At 44.2% G+C, this 26,015-nt stretch overlaps 1 protein-coding gene across 6 annotated transcripts in view; it reads left to right on the top strand.

Moving 5' to 3' along the window:
• The window catches only part of IP6K3 (inositol hexakisphosphate kinase 3), a 193,854-nt gene that overhangs the window by 115,081 nt on the left and 52,758 nt on the right, over positions 1–26,015 (top strand). For 4 of the 6 annotated variants that reach the window (XM_068269383.1, XM_068269382.1, XM_068269387.1 and 1 more), the window contains one exon: positions 22,689–22,887. In XM_068269383.1, the coding sequence (XP_068125484.1) occupies positions 22,689–22,887 (199 nt within the window). Of the gene's footprint in view, positions 1–17,846; positions 17,956–22,688; positions 22,888–26,015 lie in introns of all 6 variants that reach the window. The other 2 variants (XM_068269386.1, XM_068269385.1) reach the window with 2 other exon arrangements.

Here is a 26,015-nt window from a genome sequence, read left to right as displayed (position 1 = left end):
CTATCTGGATGGGTATATTCGTCCCGATAGGCTTAATGCGAACCTTAAGTCAACTAAAAAAAATGAGATTTACTCACCTGGGGCTTCCCTCAGCCCCCAGAAGCCGATCGGTGCCCTCGCAGCTCCGCTCCGATGTCCCAGGACCCACCGGCGAGCACTTCTGGTTTGGCCGTCACCGGCCGACAGGCATGAGAACGCGAGTGATTGTTCGCATTCCCAGCCTGTATATCGCCCCCTATGCTGCTATTGCGGCCTCCTGGCCGCAATAGCAGCATAGGGGGCGATATACAGGCTGGGAACGCGAACAATCACTCGCGTTCCCATGCCTGTCGGCTGGTGACGGCGAAACCGGAAGTCGTCGCCGGCGGGTCCTGGGACATCGGAGCGGAGCTGCGAGGGCACCGATCGTCTGCTGGGGGCTGAGGGAAGCCCCAGGTGAGTTCATCTCATTTTTTTTAGTTGACTTAAGGTTCGCTTTAAGTAGTTAATGATTGTCTCTAAGAACAGAATCTTTTCTTGGGCCACACACAACTCAATCTTATGTTTCAGCAAAAATTACAACTGGAATTGCCATGAAAATTATTTTTCTTGCACCATGCAAACACAACTTCCGTATTAACCAAAACCAATTGAAAAGTATTCAACATAAATCAATTGTATAGATGCACACCACTTTGATTATTAAATAATGATCAGACAGTCATTTCTGAACACCTTTACTCATTCATCCACATTCATTTAGCAGGGAAACTTATCAGTAAGTAATTGAATGAATCTCATTGTGAAGAAATAAAAAAAGAAGTAAAAAAGTTTCTGGATGCATTACATTTATATTTTGATCAATTCTGTGCTTCTGAAAATGCACATCATCAGCCTGGTGGAGTAGAGAAAAGGGTTGACTTAGTTTGATTGACAGGATCGATTACTGCTCCACTAACAAACTGATTTCTGTTTAAGAAAAAAAAAATTGATTGGAACATTGGCCACAATTCACTAAGCTTATCTCCTGTCCGAAATAACAATTCTGAACTGTTTTTACTGTTATCACTATGTTAATAAATCATATAGTATTCCCTAAGCAATTTACCTTGCAATCCTGAAAATAAGGACTCTGTCCTTAAGTTAAGGAGTAATTTCTAAAGTTAACGATTAAATCCTTAAATTAATGACTGAACTCTAAACCGAAAGACAGGGGCCCTCACTTAATTCACTTTTTCTCCTAGGAGATAATTTTTAATCTTCTTTTAAAAATACCTTTTCAGCATTCTGCAATTGAAAAAGTTCCAAAAAGTAGGTGAAAAGTAAATGCAAGTAATAACTGTAAAATGTATGAGAAATCATCACTTGGCCTGAACTGTCTTTAAGTGGAGTGTTACTAGAGACTGCAATAGAAAATAAAGCTGTCTGATTTATTTTTCAATGTTTTATACAAACAGGGACTCACAGCAGGAATGTAGAAAGGGAGGAAGAGATAGACATCCAGCGTATGCATATACAGCCACAGACACACACACAGACACACAAAGGGCTTGATTCACAAAGCGGTGATAACTCAGTTATCACGCCTAAAAGACTTTAGGAGTGATAAGCCGTGCAAAGCTGAGTTATCACCGATTTGTGCTGCTCTTCGCGCGAAGCTCCCGCGCGCAAAGTTTTGCGCGCGTAGCGCACCGCGCTGCGCGCGCAAAGTCCCATAGGGCTCAATGGACGCTGCGCGCGAAGCACGGTACACTGCGCGCGCAGCGCGGTGCGCTACGCGCGCAAAACTTTGCGCGCGGGAGATCGCGCGAGTTTCTTCTTATCACGCCTAAACTGAGTTTAGGCGTGATAAAGGGCTTTTCACAGGCGTGCAAACACTTTGCACCGCTTTGTGAATCAAGCCCAAAGACTCACAAACACAACCACAGAGGGACACAGCCACACAGAGACACAGCCACTCTTTCTCTGGCTGCCATACACAAGCTGCAGGCTGGCTGTAATTATGCTGGCAGAGGAGGCAGCAGGAGGGTGGAGCCAGTGGCGGACACAGCCAGCAGTGGGCCCCTGTGCAAAATATCAATTGTGGGCCCCCCTGACCTGCCGCGGCAAAAAATGGGCGTGGCGATAACCTGCAGCGCCGCGGCCAAAAATGGGTGTGGCTAGAACCTGCGGCGCTTAGCGCCGCGGCAAAAAATGGGCGTGGCAATGACCGGATAAGGGCGGAGCTAACTGTAATTTAAAGTGATCCCGGGGTGAGAGTGATATGGAGGCTGCCATATTTATTTCCTTTTAAACAATACTAGTTGCCTGGCGGCCCTGCTGATCTATTTGGCTGCAGTAATAAACTGAATTACACCAGCAACAAGCATACAGCTTAATCTTCTCAGTTCTGACAATATTGTCAGAAACCCCTGACCTGCTGCATGCTTGTTCAGGGTCTATGGTTGAAAGAATAAGAGGCAGAGGACCAGAACGGCAACCAGGCAACTGGTATTGCTTAAAAGGAGAGAAATATGGCAGCCTCAATATTATTCTCACCTCAGGTTCCCTTGAAAAGTGCAACGCAAAGACAGTGGGCCCAAGTTTTGGTGACCCTTTCCCCAGAAAATTCACATAATTGTGCAGGTTTTCTCAAGAAAATACACATAATGTGAGCAGATTTGCCCAGAAAATACATTCAATCATGTCGGCAGATTTGCCCAGAAAATACATTCAATCATGTCGGCAGATATGCCCAGAAAATACGTGCAATGATGTCGGCAGATATGCCCAGAAAATACGTGCAATGATGTCGGCAGATATGCCCAGAAAATACGTGCAATGATGTCGGCAGATATGCCCAGAAAATACGTGCAATCATGTCGGCAGATATGCCCAGAAAATACGTGCAATCATGTCGGCAGATATGCCCAGAAAATACGTGCAATCATGTTGGCAGATATGCCCAGAAAATACGTGCAATCATGTCGGCAGATTTGCCCAGAAAATACGTGCAATCATGTCGGCAGATTTGCCCAGAAAACACATGCAATCATGTAGCAAATTTGCCCAGAACATACATGCAATCATGTGGCAGACATGCCCAGAACATACACGCAATCATGTGGCAGACCTGCCCAGAACATACACCTGCTAAAATAAATAATAAAAAAACCATTTACTCACCTGCAGCAGCAGACCTCCTGTCCCAGCCTCCATCCGGCGCGCAGCTCTCATGGGTGGTTGGGTGGATAGGTAGCCTGGTGGGTGAGTGGGTAGGTAGCCTGGTGGGTAGGTAGCCTGGTGGGTAGGTAGGTAGGCAGCCGGGTGGGTAGGTAGGTAGCCCTTAGCCGGGTGGGTAGGTAGCCTGGTGGGTGGCTGGGTAGCCGGGTGGGTGGGTAGCCTGGTGGGTGGCTGGGTAGGCGGGTGGGTAGGTAGCCTGGTGGGTGGGTAGGTGGGTGGGTAGGTAGGTAGCCTGGTGGGTCTTTAGGTAGGTAGTCTGGTGGGTTGGTAGGTAGGTAGCCTGGTGGGTAGGTAGCCGTGTGGGTGGGTAGGTAGGTAGCCTGGTGGGTGGGTAGGTAGCCGGGTGTGTAGGTAGCCGGGTGGGTGGTTAGGTAGCCGGGTGGGTGGTTAGGTAGCCGGGTGGGTGGTTGGGTAGCCGGGTGGGTAGGTAGCCAGGTGGGTGGTTAGGTAGCAGGGTAGGTAGCCGGGTGGGTAGGTAGCCAGGTGGGTGGTTAGGTAGCCGGCACGGTGGTAAGGTAGCCGGGTGGGTAGGTAGCCGGGTGGGTAGGTAGCCGGGTGAGTAGGTAGCCGGGTGGGTGGTTAGGTAGCCGGGTGGGTGGTTAGGTAGCCGGGTGGGTGGTTAGGTAGCCGGGTGGGTGGGTGGGTGGTTAGGTAGCCGGGTGGGTGGTTAGGTAGCCGGGTGGGTGGTTAGGTAGCCGGGTGGGTGGGTAGGTAGCCAGGTGGGTGGGTAGCCGGGTGGGTGGTTAGGTAGCCAGGTGGGTAGGTAGGAGGGTGGGTGGTTAGGTAGCCGGGTGGGTGTGTAGGTATCTGGGTGGTTAGGTAGCCGGGTGGGTGTGTAGGTATCTGGGTGGGTAGGTAGCCGGGTGGGTGGTTAGGTAGCCGGGTAGGTAGCCGGGTGGGTAGGTAGCCGGCAGGGTGGTTAGGTAACCGGGTAGGTATCCGGGTGGGTAGGTAGCCGGGTGGGTGGTTAGGTAGCCGGGTGGGTAGGTAGCCGGGTAGGTAGCCGGGTGGGTGGGTAGCCGGGTGGGTGGCTAGGTAGCCGGGTGGGTAGGTAGTCGGGTGGGTGGTTAGGTAGCCGGGTGGGTAGGTAGCCGGGTGGGTGGTTAGGTAGCCGGGTGGGTGTGTAGGTATCCGGGTGGGTAGGTAGCCGGGTGGGTGGTTAGGTAGCCGGGTAGGTAGCCGAGTGGGTAGGTAGCCGGCAGAGTGGTTAGGTAGCCAGGTAGGTAGCCGGGTGGGTAGGTAGTCGGGTGGGTGGTTAGGTAGCCGGGTAGGTAGCCGGGTGGGTAGGTAGCCGGCAGAGTGGTTAGGTAGCCGGGTGGGTAAGGTAGCCGGGTGGGTGGGTAGCTATCCGGGTGGGGGGCCCGACTCCTATCCGCCCTCCCTCACCTCGGGGGCCCCCCTCCCGGTATGCGCGGCGGCCGGCGGGAGAGCAGAAAATACAGGAAGTCTCTGGCCGGGGCTGCAGCAGACGCTAGAGGCAGCTGCCGCTTGGTCTCCCGTGTCTCCAACTTTGTACACTGCTCGCTACTTCCTGGTTTAGTAGCGAGCAGTGTACAAAGTTGGAGACACGGGAGACCAAGCGGCAGCTGCCTCTAGCGTCTGCTGCAGCCCCGGCCGGAGACTTCCTGTATTTTCTGCTCTCCTGCCGCATGAGGGGGAGGGGGGGGAGGGCCCAAGGTGAGGGGGGAGGACAGGAGTCGGGGCCCCCCAGGTTAAAAAAAAAATAAAAAGTAGAGTTAAAAAACCCCCAGCAATACTTAATGGGGGAAGGGGAACTTCAGGGGCCCTCGTGCGGCGGCACGGCCTACACGGCCGTATGTCCGCCACTGGGTGGAGCTACATCTTGCCTGCATGTGCTTCTCCTCTCCCTATCTATTGCATGTGAGAATAACTACAGAGGTAATAACTTAAAGTACCCCTGAACCAAGGTTTTGCTTTTTCAGATGTCACAGCACCGTAATACTCGACTGAACAGAATGTCGATTATGGGTGGAGACAAAGTGGCAGTTCCCCTCCTCTCAGCCCGTCCTTAGGAACACCCCCTTCATTCTGAGCTTATTGTTTCCAATACTGCAGGGTCCCCAACCTTTTTGAGCCCGGGGCCCACTGTCCCGACCAAAATTTTCTCCGGGGCCCCCCCTGGGGGAGGGGGGGGTGGAGGGGCGTGGCTAGTGGCGGCGGCAGTTACCACAGTATAGCAAGTACAGTTAGCCCAGTATAGTTAGTACAGTTAGCCCAGTATAGCAAGTATAGTTAGCCCAGTATAGCTAGTACAGTTAGCCCAGTATAGCTAGTACAGTTAGCCCAGTATAGCAAGTATAGTTAGCCCAGTATAGCTAGTACAGTTAGCCCAGTATAGCTAGTACAGTTAGCCCAGTATAGCAAGTATAGTTAGCCCAGTATAGCTAGTACAGTTATCCCAGTATAGCTAGTACAGTTAGCCCAGTATAGCTAGTACAGTTAGCCCAGTATAGCAAGTATAGTTAGCCCAGTATAGCTAGTACAGTTAGCCCAGTATAGCTAGTACAGTTAGCCCAGTATAGCTAGTACAGTTAGCCCAGTATAGCAAGTATAGTTAGCCCAGTATAGCTAGTACAGTTAGCCCAGTATAGCTAGTACAGTTAGCCCAGTATAGCTAGTACAGTTAGCCCAGTATAGCAAGTACAGTTAGCCCAGTATAGCAAGTATAGTTAGCCCAGTATAGCAAGTATAGTTACCACAGTATAGCAAGTACAGTTAGCCCAGTGTAGCCAGTAGTTACCACAGTATAGCAAGTACAGTTACCCCAGTATAGCCAGTAGTTACCCCAGTATAGAAAGTACAGTTACCCCAGTATAGCCAGTAGTTACCCCAGTATAGAAAGTACAGTTACCCCAGTATAGCAAGTACAGTTAGCCCAGTATAGCAAGTACAGTTAGCCCAGTATAGCAAGTACAGTTAGCCCAGTATAGCAAGTACAGTTAGCCCAGTATAGCAAGCACAGTCAGCCCAGTATATATATATATATATATATATATATATATATATATACACACACATATGTATATGTGTGTGGGGTGTGTGATCCTTACTAAGTAAGTAAGTAAGTAAGGCTTACTTGATTGCTATATGTCAGGCTCGTGCAGGCTTTCAGCGGCAGGCTCTCAGTGGCAGGCTCTCAGTGGGCTCTCAGCGGCAGGCTCTCAGTGGGCTCTCAGCGGCAGGCTCTCAGTGGGCTCTCAGCGGCAGGCTCTGACCTCCTCTCTCTCTAATGGTGCCCAGACGCTGCGCTCTGTATACACTGCAACTATGTCGCTGTGTGAAATACATGCAGCCATTCATTGATTGGCCTGTATAATAGGGGGGCGGGACTGGAGGCTGAAGGGGGAATGATGATTGGGGCACTGATGGAGGAGGCGTGACTGGCACCTCCGATATTGCTATTGGCCGCCGCTTGAGAAGGGGGTGATTGGCCACATGGAGGCATGACATAGGCCTCCGAGAGGAATCCCCACTGATGCAGGAGGCGGGTCTGGCGCCTCCGATAATAGCTTCGTCGCCGCCATCGCTTAAGGGGGTGATTGGCCACACATAGTGAGGGGGCGGGACTTGAAACGTAGTACGCGTACGCCCACGCCCACTGCTTCGGTCGCACAAAGTGAGGGCGGGCCTGGAGACTGGTCTAGTATGATGCGCCTGCCCTCCCGCCGCGGCTGCCCTTAGAATTAGAAGTGTAATGTTGTTAATCTGCCAAAAGTGAGTCTGAAGCCGCGGCCCACCATGAAATGTCCTGCGGACCACTAGTGCAGGAGAGCTGCTACATGTTTGTGCTTGGGGATAGTTGTAAATACTTGTGCAGCAGCCTTGGTTCAGGGGTACTGTGAGAACTAACACTCTCAATGGGAAAGCTTATCGCTACATGTTAATAAGGCAAGTTTATTTAGTGGATTAACACTTAAAATACTGATCAAAGTGTGTTGAAATGTTTTCACTTGCCTTATTATTACTAGCATGATTTGAGTGAATTGAGGCCCTTGATTGGACAATTGTTTGATCTGTGTATGGCCACTTTAACAGTGTACTTAAGGCGCAAGACAAATGTGACTTTGGGTAAAGCCTTGTACACATGCTTAATGACTGTCAACCTTCATGATCATTGGTTGATGATCAGGGTGACAGTTTGGGGAATGGGTGATGTACAGACTAGCTCTTTGGCTATAGCTGAGCAGTGTATAGTTTTCAGTAGAAGGAAAATGAAGGATGATGGGCAGCTCACCAAAGTAGCTTAACAAAGTAGTAGGACAGCTGTAGGAATGCTGGATTCTTGGTACCAAATGGTTGACTCAGCTGAGGATTATTTGGCCTGTGTATGATGCTTAGTAGACAACCTGATCCCATTAAGATTCTTCTACTTCTTTCCTAAAGGCAATTTCTGCTGCTTGTTTTTATTTTATATTTTGGAGATGGAGCCTGCCTTCTTGTGATGACAGCACTATATGAATAGCTTGGCTAAATCATGCATCTATTTCTCTCTCATTGTATAGTGATCACAGTGTTCCTGAAGTCATTATGTCTCACAGAAACGGCCTTTCTTAAAAATTGTTTGGACAAGGGAGATAAGAGCTCCTTCCTTTGGTAAAAGGATGAAACTGCTGTAAACAGAGAGAAGTCACATCTCATAATTACCTAGTCATTACTGCAGAGAGTTATTAGCAATAACAAGCTGAACAACTCTGTTCAGTTTCATTTTAATTTGAGGAGTTTGGTGCCAGTGAAAGGTGTACTCTGGGGTGAATCTTTTGCTGGGAATACTACATTACCTTCACAAGAGCTCTGTGCATTGCAAGACAATGGCAAACTTTATTCTAGCTTGATTAAATCATTTTTTTTTGTACATACAAAGCATGGCAATTCCAGTGGGTTCTTAGCAGACTGCCACACAGGTTGGGTGTCCCTTTAGGCACCGTTGGCACATACCTAGAGGTGAGTAAGAGTGCTGAGGTGACCAAATTCGGCTGGGCCAACCCCCTCCACTTTTTTTCCTGACTTCCCTCTTATCATCATAACTCACCCTTTTATAAGCGGTGACACTATATCCTACATATCAAGGGTGCCTGGACCTCCTCCTTCCTTGCATGCAGATTAGGCATGGAACACTTACTAAGATTATAATTAACTATTCACCACAGCTGGATGCTCTTTCTCCCCTTCTGCCACATCTCATCTGCTCTACTTGTCCTGTGACTGAATCACATGACCAGACAGTAGACACAATTGATTGGTGGCAGAGGAAGATCCCTTGCTGATCTCTCTACTAGTTGGCCTCTGTGCAAATTCAATTTTGCCCTGGGGCAGAGGACAGGCATCACTCTTTTGTTACGCTATATGAGGGACACTCTACTTTTCATTGGGAGAAATAGGTTTGTGTGTTATGTGGTGGATATTATGACTGCACCTGTTTTATGGGTGACATGCTGGCTACTCTTGTTATATGGGAGAAATGATTGTTAAAGGCAGACATAATGGATCCACTTGCTATAAGGTGGGGAAATATGGGAGCCTTTGTTATATGGAGCACATGATAGCTGAACTTGTTATATTGGGGGCATTATAGTTCAATTTATTATATGTGGGATATGATGACTCTGCTTGCCAATCTATTCAGAAATAATTTTTTAACATATCAGTTTTTATTTCGACAAAAGGAAGGTCCGCACCAATTCACCACGAATCCTCTTTATTGTCAGGACATGTCCTGTATTAAAACATCGAATCTCAAGCTGACATGTTTCGGACCTACTGGTCCTTAATCATAGCTGAGTTCACATGGAAACCTTTGACATATTAATACATATCCGACCCATGGCTCCACCTCCTGCCCACCTCTATGGGGGCGTTCTCACCTTGGAGGGTAGAGCCAGGGTACATATCATTTTTAAAGGTACATAAATCTTTTCTTAAAAACAATATAACAAAAATACTATTGTACACAATAAAAAGTAAAGTAAAAAAAGTGTCAAAATTGTTCTCATAACTGAGAGCAAAAAAGAGTAACGCAATAAAACAATGATACAAGCAGATAATGCATAGAAAAAGAGACACACATCATCATGAGCCAATAGAGGCATAACGGATGTCACTGTGTTGTAAGACTCACATCCCATTTAGCATTCAAGCCTCGAGGGACTCTCGTGTCTAGTTTAAATATCCACATGGCTTCTCTCCTAAGTAAACACCTATAAAGGTCCCCACCCCGTTTAGATGGGAACACTCTCTCTATACCTTGGAATTGAAATCCAGTCATGTTCCCACCATGTAAAAGTCTGGCAAGAGTGGGTGCCCGTCGACTAGCCATCCTAACACCTTCATTAATAATTGGACATATGCCTACATCTGCTTTAAGTATGGGTAGATACTTGGTAACAATACCTGTAACCTCTTTATACTCTGACGAGAAGGTAGTCACGAATGTGGGTTTTGAAGTAGTGGCCCCCCTAGTTGAGGTGGCATGCACCAAGTCTGTTCTGAGTCGAGAGGATGCTCTCGACCTACCCCTCTTTATGGCCCATTTGGGATAGCCTCTGTCACGGAGTCTTGTTTCCACAATGTCCAATTCCCTGGCCAATCTATATATGGGATGGTGGGAGGAGAGCCATGTCTTTGGGGGTGGTTGCGGCCTCATGGAGGATGTTGTGTGGTACGGGAGGTACATAGATGATTTGCTATTGGTGTGGAAGGGAAGCCCCTGCAATGTCCAGTGTTTGGTGGAATATTTTAATGCTAATGAATTGAACCTTCAGTTCACATTTGAACATGATAGGGTTTCCATCAACTATCTGGACCTTGTGTTAAGGGGTAACCCTCACAATGGTAAGGTCAGCACGATCACTTATAGAAAAGCGTGCAGTGGAAATTCCACATTAAGAGCAAACAGTTGCCATCCAGCCCACACCATAAAAGGCATTCCAGTTGGAGAATTTAGTAGGGCAAAGCGTAACTGCTCAGAAGAAGGGGATTTAGTTAGTGAATTGGACATTGTGGAAACAAGACTCCGTGACAGAGGCTATCCCAAATGGGCCATAAAGAGGGGTAGGTCGAGAGCATCCTCTCGACTCAGAACAGACTTGGTGCATGCCACCTCAACTAGGGGGGCCACTACTTCAAAACCCACATTCGTGACTACCTTCTCGTCAGAGTATAAAGAGGTTACAGGTATTGTTACCAAGTATCTACCCATACTTAAAGCAGATGTAGGCATATGTCCAATTATTAATGAAGGTGTTAGGATGGCTAGTCGACGGGCACCCACTCTTGCCAGACTTTTATCCCCTAGCATGTTCGAATCAACGCAACATTCTAGTACGTGGCTTTCCTTGACAGGTTCTTTTAAATGTAGCGTTCCCACATGTCGATATTGCCATGTGCACACAAAAACCAGATCCGCTGTCTCTGCCGTTAGCGGCCGCAGTTATCCGATAAAACAGTTTATTAATTGTGGAACCAAGGACGTGATTTATTTAGTCACGTGTAGTGCATGCTCCATTCAGTATGTAGGATGTACTACTAGGCCGCTAAGGCAAAGGATAGCGGAGCACTACTTGGGGCAAGGGTGGCTTACCACAAATGTTTCCAATGTTGCTAAGCATTTCAGGGAGGTACATGGTGGGAACATGACTGGATTTCAATTCCAAGGTATAGAGAGAGTGTTCCCATCTAAACGGAGTGGGGACCTTTATAGGTGTTTACTTAGGAGAGAAGCCATGTGGATATTTAAACTAGACACGAGAGTCCCTCGAGGCTTGAATGCTAAATGGGATGTGAGTCTTACAACACAGTGACATCCGTTATGCCTCTATTGGCTCATGATGATGTGTGTCTCTTTTTCTATGCATTATCTGCTTGTATCATTGTTTTATTGCGTTACTCTTTTTTGCTCTCAGTTATGAGAACAATTTTGACACTTTTTTTACTTTACTTTTTATTGTGTACAATAGTATTTTTGTTATATTGTTTTTAAGAAAAGATTTATGTACCTTTAAAAATGATATGTACCCTGGCTCTACCCTCCAAGGTGAGACCGCCCCCATAGAGGTGGGCAGGAGGTGGAGCCATGGGTCGGATATGTATTAATATGTCAAAGGTTTCCATGTGAACTCAGCTATGATTAAGGACCAGTAGGTCCGAAACATGTCAGCTTGAGATTCGATGTTTTAATACAGGACATGTCCTGACAATAAAGAGGATTCGTGGTGAATTGGTGCGGACCTTCCTTTTGTCGAAGTGTTTCTGAGGTCTTGCTAACCTGGTCCAGCACAACTATCCATCGGTGGGGTAGAGCGGTGTTTCCTCCATTAACAATATCAGTTTTTATTGCTTGAATAGAAACAACAAAAATATAAATAGAAATACCCTGCGCAGAGGTTTAGGTAAAACAATACATAAAAGGATTGTACGTAAACCATAACCACACATCTATTGCATTAAAAGAGTGGTATAAATAGAATCATATAATTGTAGATAAGCAAGTAGCATGATATATGATGGCTGTATATCAAAGTTTCTACAATAGTTATTTCCGAGGTTGCGCTAGGGAGGAGTTGGAGAAGAAGGGGAAGGAGAAAAGAGGAGTTGGTGTAAGGAAGAATAGTTGGATTAAGTTGTGACAGAAGAAGAAAGGCTCCGTAATCGTCCCTATCCGGGATACGTTAATGATATATAACAGAGTAATAATACCAGAAGGATAACATATATAAGCGTGGCCATTTCTGTTGATAATTAGGGATGGTTGCTGGATTCCGTGGAATTAAGATTTCTGCGATTCCGGCCAGAATTTGGTGATTCTGGTTCCGTTGCGACAGAACGGAATTGCTATAGCACTATGGCGGAATTTCCGCGAAAAAATGTGCAATTTTTCCGCGGAAAGCAAATTTTTTTTGACACCAAGCGGATTTCTGCCTAAAATAACATTTTCTGCTCGCCAGACTTAGAATTTCCACACAATCCTCCCCCTCCTTCGGAGGAGGATCTTGTCTTCCAGGGAATTGTAGGATGTCAAAAGCTAGCTCACATACATTGGCCAGGAATCAAACCCAGGTCTAGTGCTTGGAAGGCAGCTCTCCTCACCGCTATACCACCACCAACACTACATGCTGAAGCCAGCCTAGCATGTACCATTATGATATATCCAAGAGAAAAATGAGCTTGCTTAAGGTGGCCATACACGGTACAATAAAAACGTTCAATTTTCCCGTTTATTCGATCTAAATGATCGAATTGAATGAAAGTTGAAGAAATTTATTTTTTTCGATCAAGAAATTCGAACGATTATCCCGTTTTTTCAGGAAAAATTATCGGACATGCTGGAAAAATCTTTATATTCGATCTAACAGAATAATCGAACTAAATTATTTAATTGAAAAATTGTACCATGTATGGCCACCTTTAGGGATTTGTAGGGTGTCAAAAGCCAACTCACATACATTGGCCAGGAATCGAACCCAGGCCTACCACTTGGAAGCCAGCTATCCTCATCATTATACCACCAACACTACACACTACAATGCTACATGCTGAAGCCAGCCTAGCATGTACCATTGTGATATACCCAAGATAAAAATGAGCTTGCTTAGGGATTTGTAGGATGTCAAAAGCCAACTCGCATACATTGGCCAGGAATCGAACCCAGGCCGACCACTTGGTAGGCTGATATCCTAACCATTATACCACCAACACTATACACTACAATGCTACATGCTGAAGCCAGCCTAGCATGTACCATTGTGATATAGAGAAAGAGAAAAATGTGCTTACTTAGGGAATTGTAGGATGTCAAAAGCCAGCTCACATACATTGGGCAGGAATCTAACCCAGGTCTACTGCTTATAAAGAGAATTCAAAATGTGGATAGTGCAATACATCTGTTATGTAAGTAGAACAAGTAGCTATCTACTTATATACTGTATGTGTTTTTTTCCTGGGATAGTATGGCTGTCCCTGCTGCTTTAACATTTGTTTTCAGTTTCTCTCCATGCCTATTATCATCTGTGGATGGGGTGGAGTGTAAGGCTGTGTTATGTGCCTATTGGCTTCAGATATGTAAAACCAGCCCTGGATGCATGTGCCCAAAACCTCTTGTCACTTACTGGGTTGGTCTAGTTGGTGAGTTGGTGAGATAAGGCCATCTGCTTTGTGCATCAAAATGCTAGTGCAGGAGTATGGTAGGTTTTTAACTAGCCCATGCTTCTGAGAGTGTACAGATTCCATGCTTGCAAAAAGTTGCTATTTAATCTAAAAGACTTTATGCTTACAGAGTTTCAGAATGTAATACCTGGCTGCAAAATAAAATGGAAAGATATTTGTTAGTCTCATTAAAGACAGAGGTGTACAGCAATGACAATAGTGTTTTTTTTTTTTTTACATTTTTTCCTTTTTCTTTCCTTTTAGCAACATTAATACCTTTTTTCCTTTACTTAAAACCTGCGTGTAAAATAACTATAAATATTTCTCCTGTGTGGCAGTACTGCATGTATTTGTCCCCACAAGGGACTCGTCTTGCAGCTTGTCCTCTAATAGAGCATGGGCTGTCTTGTGTGTCCTCTTCCATGCTGCACCTGTACACCCCTGGGAGTGCGCCATTCTATAACTATTAACCTATATTAAACCCCCGGTCACAGGAAAGGCAGAAATGTATCTAGTTGAGTCCTGGTGAGTGAGAACTAGTTTCTACACTTTTAGGATCTAATTTTCTCCTAAGCAATTTCCACTTGTATTGACTACAAAATGTTGAATGCACACAATCCATTTAATTTAGTATTATTTAAATTACCTTTACATTTCAGTGTCCCCTTTGATTATCTAAGAAAAATGGGCTTCCTTGTATACAATGCAAAACTGTTTAAGTGTAGAACCTCCAAGAATTATCATATGACTGCCTTTCTTGATAGACTGCAGAGAAATGGGGATAACATTTCAAACATGTCAGCTCTTTCTGGGCGTTTAAAGCAAACTTGAACTGAAAATAAATGTGATGAGATAAACCATTCTATCTACAGTCCTAGTCCTAAATATGGCTTTCTTTGAATCTCTCAGTTTCATTTTGTTTTCAAGAGCTTAAAATATATATTTATATGTTTATTGTTTTTATTGTCTATTGTTTATTTTGTTTTGTAATATTTGACAGCCCCATCTTGATCCATTGTACTTTTGTATCTATTCCCTGAGCTCAGAAGTGTTCGTCTGCCTTGTAAGAGATTTGTGGTCTGTAATTAGTGATAAGTTACACACTTGGCCTTCCCTTTTTATGGGCATTTCGAGGGTTTACGGTGCTCTGTGATCAGTACCTGGAGGTGTGCTTTTGAAGTCCAGTCAAAACATTGGGGTAAATTCAAAAAAAGGCTGTGCGGTAAAAAAAATCTTGTCGGGAAAATACTGCATTCGGGATTTTAGACTTTTGTGTGGTAATTCATGAAAATTTTAACAGCTGCTGTAGAACTGCGATAAATTACCGAAGCCCATTGACAAAAACCTTTCTGGCAACAAATCATTACAAGCTGTTCCGTGCAGTGAGGGAATTGCGAGGCATCCCGACATCCCTTTAGATGTACATGCTTTGTTATACTGCCTCTGCTTGCTCTGAATCTGCTCTGAATCTGTCTATTAGTCTTTCTTAACATTCTATTTAATTGTCACAGCTTAGATTAACTTCCAAGAAACTTTACACATGTCCTGCTTGGGTGATTTCCCCCACTAGCTTCTAACAGGTACCCAAGAGGTTAAAACAGCAAAGTAGAAATACCCAGCAGCACTCCCCTGATCGTAGTTGAGGTGCAAGTATCCAGCCACCAGAGCATCAGGTGGCACTCAATTATCTGTATTACAGAAAGATCAGCACGCTCAAATGTATAATGCAAACCTTCAAGCTCTATCAATGCAAAAGGTTTCCATATAATACAATTCGTGTTCAACAAGGACCAGCGACTCGCAGTAGATAGGCGCCAAAGACACCCACAGTCCATCATGCCTGCTGGTCACCTTGTATAAAAAGCCAGTGAGGGAGTAGAGTCCAAAGTCCACAAGCCAAAGAAAATGTGTCTCAAATCATTTGATTTGATTTGATCAATAGGTTAAAACAGACACACAGCCTAAGGTAATCAAGGGATGCCTGGCTTGTTCCGATATCGCTCTGCTGCTGCCTGGGGGGTTGAAAAGCTTGTCCCAACAGCGAAGGCTGCAAGTCCTATAAGATTACAAAATTCAGACTTGCAAGAGAACAGGGGCTGTTTCTGTTGGCTCCCCGCTCCTGTCAGTCACAGCTGTCTCTGCTGCTGCTTGTGTAAGTCAGGGCTCCAGCACAGACTCGCACAGACTTCATACAGTTAAGACCACACCAGAGGTGTTGGGTATTAACACGGGTAACACTAGTTTTCATGAATTGACATTTGCTGACATTTACTGACATTGAGGTATTTACCGCACAAGTCGGTAATTTACATCACTGCTCGGTAATTTCAGGTTTTCATGAGGTAACAGCCTTTATGAATTTACACTTTCCTATGTGCTCGGTAAAGTCAGCTGTTTTCTGCATTACCAAATGCGGTAATGCTTTATGAATCGAGGCCATTTAATTTTCAGGTTTAGATAAAATGGGTGAAGATTTCAACCTCTGTCATTGCTGTCTATATCAAAGTTGGGTAGATATTCCTTCACCCACTGTCCAAGAGTAAGAGCAAGAATGAGAAGAAGATAATGGAAGTCACGTTCCTGAGACTTGTCACCAAATGATATCTCTCTTAAGAGCCTTATCACTAATTTATGTTTTGGAGATAACTGTGAAATTCAGAGAATCAGCTCACTTTTTTGTTACACAGGCACTGTAGTGGCATGAAGTAAAATGTAGTAAATTATACAGGATACCCACTTTTATGCTAATTATTCTTGTTTCAGCATCAGAAACACTTCCTTTATCTATATATAGTTGTATACTAATATGTAATCCTGCCCTCCCAGTGATTTTTAGCCTAGGCTGTTTAATTATGTAGAATTCTCATCCCAGAGCTGGTGTTGTTTCTACTGACTTTGGAACACACTGTAACAAACTTTCCACAGTGATGCACTTACCAGCAGTAAATATGTTGTCACTTCTGATACTTTTAAGACTGTAAATTGGGGAGAAGGAAAGATTTCAATGGAAAAACACAGACTGAATAATGTATAAAGTAATACTGTTAAAATGAGAACTTTTATTCACTGAACTATATTCAGTAAAGTTCCTTACAAGGTATTAACCATTCTTTACACCAAGCAAAGCTAAAAAAAATAGTTTTTGGATTGATTTATAATTAACCTCTAGCCGGCCGCATTACGCCAATGGGCGTGACCGCGGCAGCAGCCCCGAGAACGCCTAACATCGATCGGCATAAAGTCCTGGGGCAGGGTCTATGGCAGCGCTGTACTAGGGACAGCTGTGTGACACACAGAGAGCTCTGTTGGTGGGGAGAAAAGGGGGAAATCACTTGTGTGCTGAGTTGTACGGCCCTGCAGCTTGGCCTTAAAGCTGCAGTGGCCTAGTTTGTTAAAAATGACTTAGTCTTTAGGGGGGTTTAAGCCCGTGGTCCTTAAGTGGTTAAAGCAGTATAAGAAGATACTTTTTACACAGCCAATAGCCAGATAGTTGAGGACTTATTGTAATATTACTGTAAACCAATGCGGGTAAAAAAAATAAAATTATAATTTTATCTCGACAAAAAGTTGAATATGTGAATATAGAGCAGACCGTTAGCGTTCGGAGTCATTTGGGGTAGAATGTAACGGGCCTTCTGTAAAATTCCTGCCCGTGTTTTCATCCACAGGATGTTTTTTCAGACGATGGCTGTATCATCTGCAGTCTGCAGCATTTTTTGCCAGACCTAGTTAATTAGCCTCTATACATATGCCTTGCCGTTGTATGCAGACGTGCTTTCAAAATAGGACAAACATTTCTTCCTGCTCCCATTTCTGTTCTCCCAGGCATTGAAAACACTTGACGCACACAGCTTTCCTGTAGGCTTTTCTAATATAATGGTCTGTGTCTTACATTACAAGATGAAGATGGAAAGGAATGCACTATTTCTAATCACATATTAGGGGCTACGACTTACTGAGCCTCCTCATTAACTGTCAGGCGCAGATTGTCCTGGTATCTCTGGTCTAGGTTATGCTATCAGCTGCTGACTTTAGATCCTGTTACTGCTTTCACATCCCACATGGGGCCTGCCAATAGAAAACAATCCACTATTTAGTCCATCTAACACTGACTTGTTTAAGCATAACAGGCAAAGAAAACGGGGAATTAGCTTGTGTGTGTCTCATTGGTAACAATTGGTTAATAGACGCCGGTCTACCTGTGAGGCTTCCTCTCCATCCTTTGCTTCCTATTTATTAAGAATCTGTCCTGTGGCTATCGTGTTTTTCTAAGAAAATTTGCCAGGAAGCAGATTTTGCACAGGCCTCGTTAAATATGGACTCTCAAGGGAACAGAGTGTGAACGGCTTATCTTATCTTGCCCTCCTTGTATTGTGTTTCTCCTGTAACAGTCTCAGTAGTTACTTGTCATTATCCGCTGCAGTGAATAGGATTTAGACAAAGGCACAGTATAACCTATTCTAAAAGTCACCATTTCTGTTCTACAGAAGGGGAAGTTGGTTCTGAACATAAACAATTTGCTGTACAAGGACGAATATGAATAATGGCATGGTAGGTTAAAGATAACCTTTGACCAGGATTTGTGACACACAGCAGGTACTCCTCATTACTTGGCTTACTTATATTATACAGGGATGAAAGGCATAAGGAGTGTTGGGGATGTTCCTGTTATACTGATTGCTGACTTCAGTATTCCCTCTGGCAGATAATATAATCCTTATTCAGTAGAATGGTTTCCTGCCTACAGGTGCATCAGAAGTGCAACCAGAGGGGTCGCTGTGGACTGCACTGACTGGATCAATCAATACTTGGAAATCCCATTACCTCAATGGAAAATAAATACTGCCTACAGATGGGGAAAGGCCATGCTACTGTGCACCTGTAACTGTTACCTTGATATTAACCCATTCGCGTTCCGTCGTTTTCACTTGAGCAATGTTCACCTCCCATTGATTAGCCTATAACTTTATCACTACTTATCACAATTAACTGATCTATATCTTGTTTTTTCCACCACCAATTAGGCTTTCTTTGGGGGGGTACATTTTGCTAAGAGCCACTTTACTGTAAATGCATTTTAACAGGAAGAATAAGAAAAAAACTGAAAAAATTCATTATTTCTCAGTTTTCAGCCATTATAGTTTTAAAATAATACATGCCTCCATAATTAAAACTCACGTATTGTATTTGCCCATATGTCCCGGTTATTACACCGTTAAAATTATGTCCCTATCACAATGTATGGCGACAATATTTTATTTGGAAATAAAGGTGCATTTTTTCCATTTTGCATCTATCACTATTTACAAGTTTAAAATAAAAAAAAATAAAAAAATATTTCATCTTTACATTGATATTTAAAAAGTTTAGACCCGTAGGTAAATATTTACGTTTTTTTTATTTTATTGTAATGTTTTTTTTTTATATTAAACATTTTATTTAGGTATTTTTGGGAGGGTGGGATGTAAACAATAGTTTTATAATGTAAATGTGTCCTGAGTTTTATTTTTTTACTTTTAGTTGTAGTTTTACTTTTTGGCCACAAGATGGCGGCCATGAGTTTGTTTACATGGCGTCACTCTAAGCGTAACATACGCTTAGCGAGACGCATGGGGGAGGCAACAGCCAGAAAAAGCGCAGCTTCCGAGAGAAGCTGTCGCTTTTTCAGCGGGGGAGAGGAATCAGTGATCGGGCACCATAGCCCGATTCACTGATTGCCTGGCTAACGAACCACGGGCCGGGAGTGCGCGTGCACACGCGCGATCGGCCGCGGGAGAGCGCGGTAGCGCGCATGGTTCCTGGATGTAGTTTCTACGTCCAGGAACTAAAATAGGTTAAGGATTAATCAGGCCCCATAGTTAGGTATATAGTGATATGTTCCCCCCTCCCCCCCCGAAATTAATTTTAGACAGGTGGGGTGAAGCCATAGCTGGGGGTCAAAAAGTAGGTGTGATAAAAATGGGTGGTACCACATGCAACATTCTTTCCTGAGTTCCTCACTACTATTACTACAGCTCACAGTGTCCCAGTATTGTAACTTTGTTGCCATTTTAAATTTAAAAATTGGGATAACCAGTCTGATGCTGCTTTCTAATCTTATCTTGTGAGTTACAGCAATTCTCTGATGGAGGATAAACTGCACACCGACACCAAGCTTTGGTTTCTTTCAGGAACACACACTGTTCTCTCCTTTTTTTCATTGCTATCCAAATAAACTTTACTTAACACTTTCAGATTAACCAACAGACAGCATTGTCATATGACTCTTGCTCAGCAGATACGCTGTATACGGGCATATGGATCATCACATATCTTAAACTTAGTACCATTACCCTCATGTCCCTCCCAGCTTTCTAGTTCTCCCCAAGTGTGTTCCAGCTGTGAATTATATAGTGCCTACTCCTGCCTGCTGGTGGCAGTATTGACTTGGAATGCCCTGGATGTTCATTGTGCCATCAGCAGAGGGCTCCGTGGACTTAAAGCAGCCCTGGATTTCTGCCATCCATCAGCAGGTGGCTTTATGTGAGAAAGTCCTGCAGTTCCTGATCTTTGGGTGGTTCAGGAATCAGGAGCACGTTCTGCAGGATCACACCACCAGCTGCTTCCTGTTACCAATCGCACTAATTGCATGGCCTATATAAAGACTTCCATTTGCTCCAGCCAGTTGCCAGAAATGTGTAGTTACTTGCTGACTCAGGTCTCTGGACATTCCTTGTACCAGTTACCTTATCTGAACCTGTTCTTTGTATCTGTATCTGGACTTGCTACCTGTTGCTGACCCTGCTCTCCTGTTTTGACTCTGATTCTGCCTGCTCCTTTGGTACTGCGTATGTTTGTACATATCTGTATGTTGTATATATCTGTATATATATCTCTGTTTATTGCATCGTAAATAGTTAGATAGTCAGGGCATTGGTTGAATGTGTATACACTGCTTGTCCTGGTTTGTGGGAGATTCCTTGTATATGTTACGGCCAGAACCCGAAGTGTGGCCACTTTGCGTTCTGGCCAGCCACTTCGGGTTCTGGCCGGCCAATGTGCGAAGTGGCCACAGCGCAGCGGCCAATGTTAGAAATGTAATGTTTACGCCGTCTTGCTGCGGCCAAATTTATTACAACTTGCTTAATTTAACTAAATATAGCCGGCGGCAATGTAATAGATGAAGCCGCCGGCTTTCACACTGCCTCTCTCCTCTCCCCGATCCCCCCCCCTGCCTTCCATACAAGTAGCACCCAGCGGGGACACGCGTGTCCCGAGAGTCGTTCGTCGCGGCAGGGGAATCCTGCCGTTCCTGCAGAGCGGGTGCTGGCAGAAGCAATGTCTGCAGCCTCCCCGCTCTGCTGCCCTGCTGCGACAAACGACTCTCCGGCTGCATGTCCCCGGCTGCTACGTATATTGTATGGGAGGCGGGGAGAGGAGAGAGAGGGGGGGGGGAGGAGAGAGGCAGTGCGAAAGCCGGCGGCTTCATCTATTACATTGCCGCCGGCTATATTTAATTAAATTAAGCAAGTTGTCATAAATTTGGCCGCAGCGAGACGGCGTAAACATCACATTTCTAACATTGGCCGCTGCGCTGGCCAGCCACCCGAAGTGGCTGGCCAGAACGCAAAGTGGCCACACTTCGGGTTCTGGCCGTAACATATATATTGTATTGAACATTGTTACATTGTGGCAGTTTGCCCAGAGTACCGCGGTACTCAGAGCTTCTTGTGGGAGGGGTTTCAGCACAAAATCAGTCATACACCGCCCCCTGATGGCCTGTTTGTGAAAATCATTATATTTCTCAAGTAAAAGGGGGTATCAGCTGCTGATTGGGATAAAGTTCAATTCTAGGTTGGAGTTTCTCTTTAACGTATGTATCTGACCATTATTGCTTTTTTGTTGTTGTACTTTTATTGCATGACTTTTTATCACATACTATTTATGCTGCTCATTCATGCTTTCTTCACTTTTTTTTGTATGTATTCTCTATTCTTGAACTTGTTCAATAAAGTGATGTTTTGAAACTAAAAACACTGGTAGATAAATAAGCTTTCATTTAATTTGTAAGGGTGAAAGGGGCTTTTTGAGGGTCAAAAACAGACAGTTTTAGCCTTGGATTTCCAAAATGCATCACTTTAAAGATAGTGCAAAGTATGGTATTAATAAATGATTGGCCGATCTTGAAGGAGTGATTTCCATATTCAAACTTCAGCCCTGTAGTTATGCATAAGGGGTATTACTTCTTGTTTATATGGAGGTGAAAACTGCAAATGCCTTCTGTTTTAATAAGGCAAAATTGTACCAGTATGGCAGAAAGGTTGGGTTCACACATAAAAGGTGTACACAGTTCCGTTCCAGTCCTGTCCTATCCGTTTCCATCAGTTTTACCTGACAAGAACTGTACACCTTTTATGTATGAACCTATCCATAGACAACTAATACAAATCTGATGTAAACTGATGAAAACTGACAGCCTGGACAGGACTGGAATGGAACTGTACACATTTTATGTGTGAACCCAGCATGGCATCAATTTCGTATAACTTCCTTGTGTGTGTGGGCTACCTTTGTTTTTTTCCCTACAATCTAAACTTACACTGATTGGTTAACAGCCATCTGATCAAGCATGCCCCCTAGTGAGTGTATATATGCACTTTGTGTGGAAAATTGTAAGATGTTATGGGTCAGGAAGTGATATGATTGGTCCTGCTCACGCTATTACGTACTGCATATTGTGTCAGGACTTTAAAGGGATACTGTAGGGGGGTCGGGGGAAAATGAGTTGAAGTTACCCAGGGCTTCTAATGGTCCTCCGCAGACATCCTGTGCCCGTGCAGCCGCTCACCGATGCTCTGATCCCGCTGATGGCACCAGGAGCGTACTGCGCAGACCAAAGACCATACTGGACTTGTGCAATACACTTCTGGTGACATCAGCGGGAGCGAGGACACGGCAATGCAGGCACAGTGGTTTTCTGACTTTAAAGTCAGAAATTCCAGAAGTGAACTGGAGGCGGGGCCAGAGCATCAGTGAGTGGCTGCGCCAACACAGGATGTCTGCGGGGGACCATTAGAAGCCCCGGGTAACTTCAACTCATTTTCCCCCGACCCCCCTACAGTATCCCTTTAAGGATTTATGGACTTCATGCTGTCTTTTTCTATTCACCCTATTATGTTTTTACCATTTTCCTGTATTTTTCTTACTACGTAGCCTAGCCTTTATAATGAAGACCCATGATGAAACAGCATTACTATATTCATTTGAAAAGCGAGCTGTTTCTTGGTGCAGAACGTGCCAAGAATTGCTGACAAGAAGTAATGCTAAAATCTGTTTTTCCCTCTCCTCAGGAATTGTATTAGTCTCACCGCGGAGGGACAGTCAGGGACATTTAAATCTGATTGCCAACCCCAGTCCTAATGGCTGTTCCACAACATTTGATACTTCCGTGGCAGTGTGGCATCAGGTCAAACTCAAAATGAATGTTGCAGCAGAAGTGGAGCAACACGCCATGAAGCAAAGTCACTTCAAGGCAGCTGTCATTGAGAGGTGAGACCGATTTCATGAATCCCATTACATTCCTGCACGTCCATCCATCCTACTTTATAAGCTAAGAATATTGTGAAAAATACTTTACACAATAATAAGGTTTGTGTGTCAGCAAAATGTATGATAATATAACGTCTCAAAACAAGATACATAGAAGGTTGATTACATTCAGAAACACTATAGCTAAAATCCCAGTTCACATTCTAATAGTGTAAGCCCTGGTTCCAATATACCATTCTTCTTAAAGGGAACCTGTACTGAGTAAAATTATTTAAAATAAACACATGAGGTAACTTCAAATGAACATTACATAGTTACCTTGCCATCAGTTCCTCTCAGAAGCTCACCATTTTCTTTTGACAATAATCCCTTCCAGTTCTGACAATATTTTGTCAGAACTGAAATATATCACTTGCTGTCAGTTATAGATCAGTTGCTGTCAGTTACAGCTGAGAGGAGAACTGATGTGTCCATGTTTCCCTATGGCTCAAGTGGGCAATATTACAGTTTAACTGTGTGCTGACCAGGAAGTTGTTATGGGGTAATGGCCATTTTCAAAATGGTGGACGGAGAATTCCATTGATCACAGAGGACAAACAGGACACAGGAGAGGAGAAAGAGATTAATGAGTAGACTATGCAGCAGGTAAGTATGACTTGTGTATGGTTATTTTGACTTTTAATTTTCAGTTCAGGTTTTCTTTAAACCTATGTCCACGTTGGATGTCCATGATGCATCGAGACTTTAATCCTACTGATAGATTATGTACACATGTATACAGTATATTCACCAACAGTATACCACTGCTTAAAGAGACAAAGTACCTCCTGCAATTAGAATCTGATCATTTTCCCGTTAGTTAAATAAAATCACAGTCCTCTGGTTAAGATAATGGACAGTAATGCTCGGATACCCCCAATCACAAATTCGAGTAAATCCGGCCACGGCGGAATCGAAATCCAGATGTGCCACGATTGTGATCCGGATTTGAATTGGAGCTCCGGATTCGACTCGGATTTTAGCTGTGATTACATGTAGAATCCATGATCACGGCTCTGATCATGGATTTGACTTTAATGTTAATAGCAAAGCCCCCATACATGCTACAATCACCAAAATTGCACGGATTATAAAGGTGATCAGTGGCTACAACCTAAAAAAAAAATCAAAAATACCTAATAGTTTTTGAGAAAATCGATTTTAAAGTTTCAAATGAAAAAAGTATTTGTGATGAAAAAGCTGCCGACTTTAGCGGTTAATAGCAAAGCCCCCTTACTTGCTAGAAACACCAAATTTGCAGAATATGTTAAGTAGAGCAGTGGGAACAAGGGGAAAAAAAATCTTATAGTTTTTGAGAAAATCATTTTTAAAGTTTCAAAGGGAAAAAAGGGCAGCACGGTGGCGTAGTGGTTAGCTCTCTCGCCTTGCAGCGCTGGTTCCCTGGTTCGAATCCCAGCCAGGGCACTATCTGCAAAGAGTTTGTATGTTCTCTCCATGTCTGCGTGGGTTTCCTCCGGGCACTCCGGTTTCCTCCCACATTCCAAAAACATACGGATAAGTTAATTGGCTCCCCCTAAAATTGGCCCTAAGACTACAGTACTTACACTACATAATATAGACATATGGCAATGGTAGGGATTAGATTGTGAGCTCCTTTGAGGGACAGTTAGTGACAAGATATATATATATACACTGTACAGCGCTGCGTAATATGTCGGCGCTATATAAATACTAAATAATAATAATAATACATGTAAATGCGGTAAATACATTAACTGTCATTTATCGCTATTACCGCATTTAAATGTATTCCCGATCACGGATTCGGACCACGATGTCGGATAGTGAAAAAAATGCTTTTTAATCACGGCTATGCCATGATCACGGATTGTATCCGAGCAACACTGGATATGGATATTAAATCCATTTTTGCAATCCGTAGTATAGAACTCTTTGCTTTAGTCAGGAAATGTGACTCTTTCTTCACATAAACTGAATGCACTTCACTATAGATTGTGTGGTATTTGTTTAAGATGTGTCATTTTTTTCGATTAGATAATTTAGTTTGTTTATTCCGTTAGATCAAATATAAAGAATTTTCCAACATGTCCGATCAGATTTTTATTGAAAAAACTGGATAATCGTTCATTTTTCTTGATTGAAAAAAGAGGATTCTTTTCAACTTTCATTCAATTCGATCGTTTTGGTCAAATAAATGGGAAAATCAAATGTTTTTATTGTACCGTGTATGGGCACTGTTAGAGAGAATCAGTAGGAAAATAAATAGTATCAAGGTACAAGATGGGACCTGGAGTGGCAGCCTTGGCGAATAGCTTTTCCTGTTGCATCTGATTTCATGTGGTGTTTTGATGTTAATACTGTTACATGTTGTTTTGCAACCCAAGCAGTATAACCTTCACCGGAGGGCAATTACTTAGCATATGGGACTCTAATGAACCTGATGTATACCCTAAAATTCCTATAACTCTTAACTTTTTTTGAGTCATGTGGTAAGGGTAGCTTAGGAGAAGGAATAAGCATGCTGGGGTTCAAATGCATTTTTGGCATAGAGAATAGATGGGCCGAATAGTTTGCAGCGAAAAAGGGGTATTTGAAATTCGCGTTTAATGCAATTTAAAAAAAAAATTGTGTTCACATTTTTCCTATAGACTTTAAAGGGAAGGTTCACGTAGGAGCTGTAAAAAATAGAAATCAAAATCCACTTACCTGGGGCTTCCTCCAGCCCGTGGCAGGCAGGAGGTGCCCTCGCCGCCGCTCCGCAGGCTCCCGGTGGTCTCCGGTGGTGATCCCAACCTGGCCAGGCCGGCTGCCAGGTCGGGCTGCTCCTGCGCTCCAAGTTGCGTGTCACTTGTGCGCGCTGACGTCATCCGACGTCCTCCGGGCTGTACTGCGCAGGCCTGGCCAGGTCGGGATCACCACCGGAGACCACCGGGAGCCTGCGGAGCGGCGGCGAGGGCACCTCCTGCCTGCCACGGGCTGGAGGAAGCCCCAGGTAAGTGGATTTTGATTTCTATTTTTTACAGCTCCTGCGTGAACCTTCCCTTTAATGGCAGGCGCTGTGCTGTGCGGCGGCGAGCAGCGCATGTGTCGGCGGGTACGTGTCTTTG

Source organism: Hyperolius riggenbachi, chromosome 2, assembly GCF_040937935.1.
Source record: "Hyperolius riggenbachi isolate aHypRig1 chromosome 2, aHypRig1.pri, whole genome shotgun sequence".
Classification (NCBI taxonomy): Eukaryota; Metazoa; Chordata; class Amphibia; order Anura; family Hyperoliidae; genus Hyperolius; species Hyperolius riggenbachi.
The sequence above is the reverse complement of the archived record's forward strand: the minus strand, read 5'-3'. Positions and strand labels throughout refer to the sequence as shown.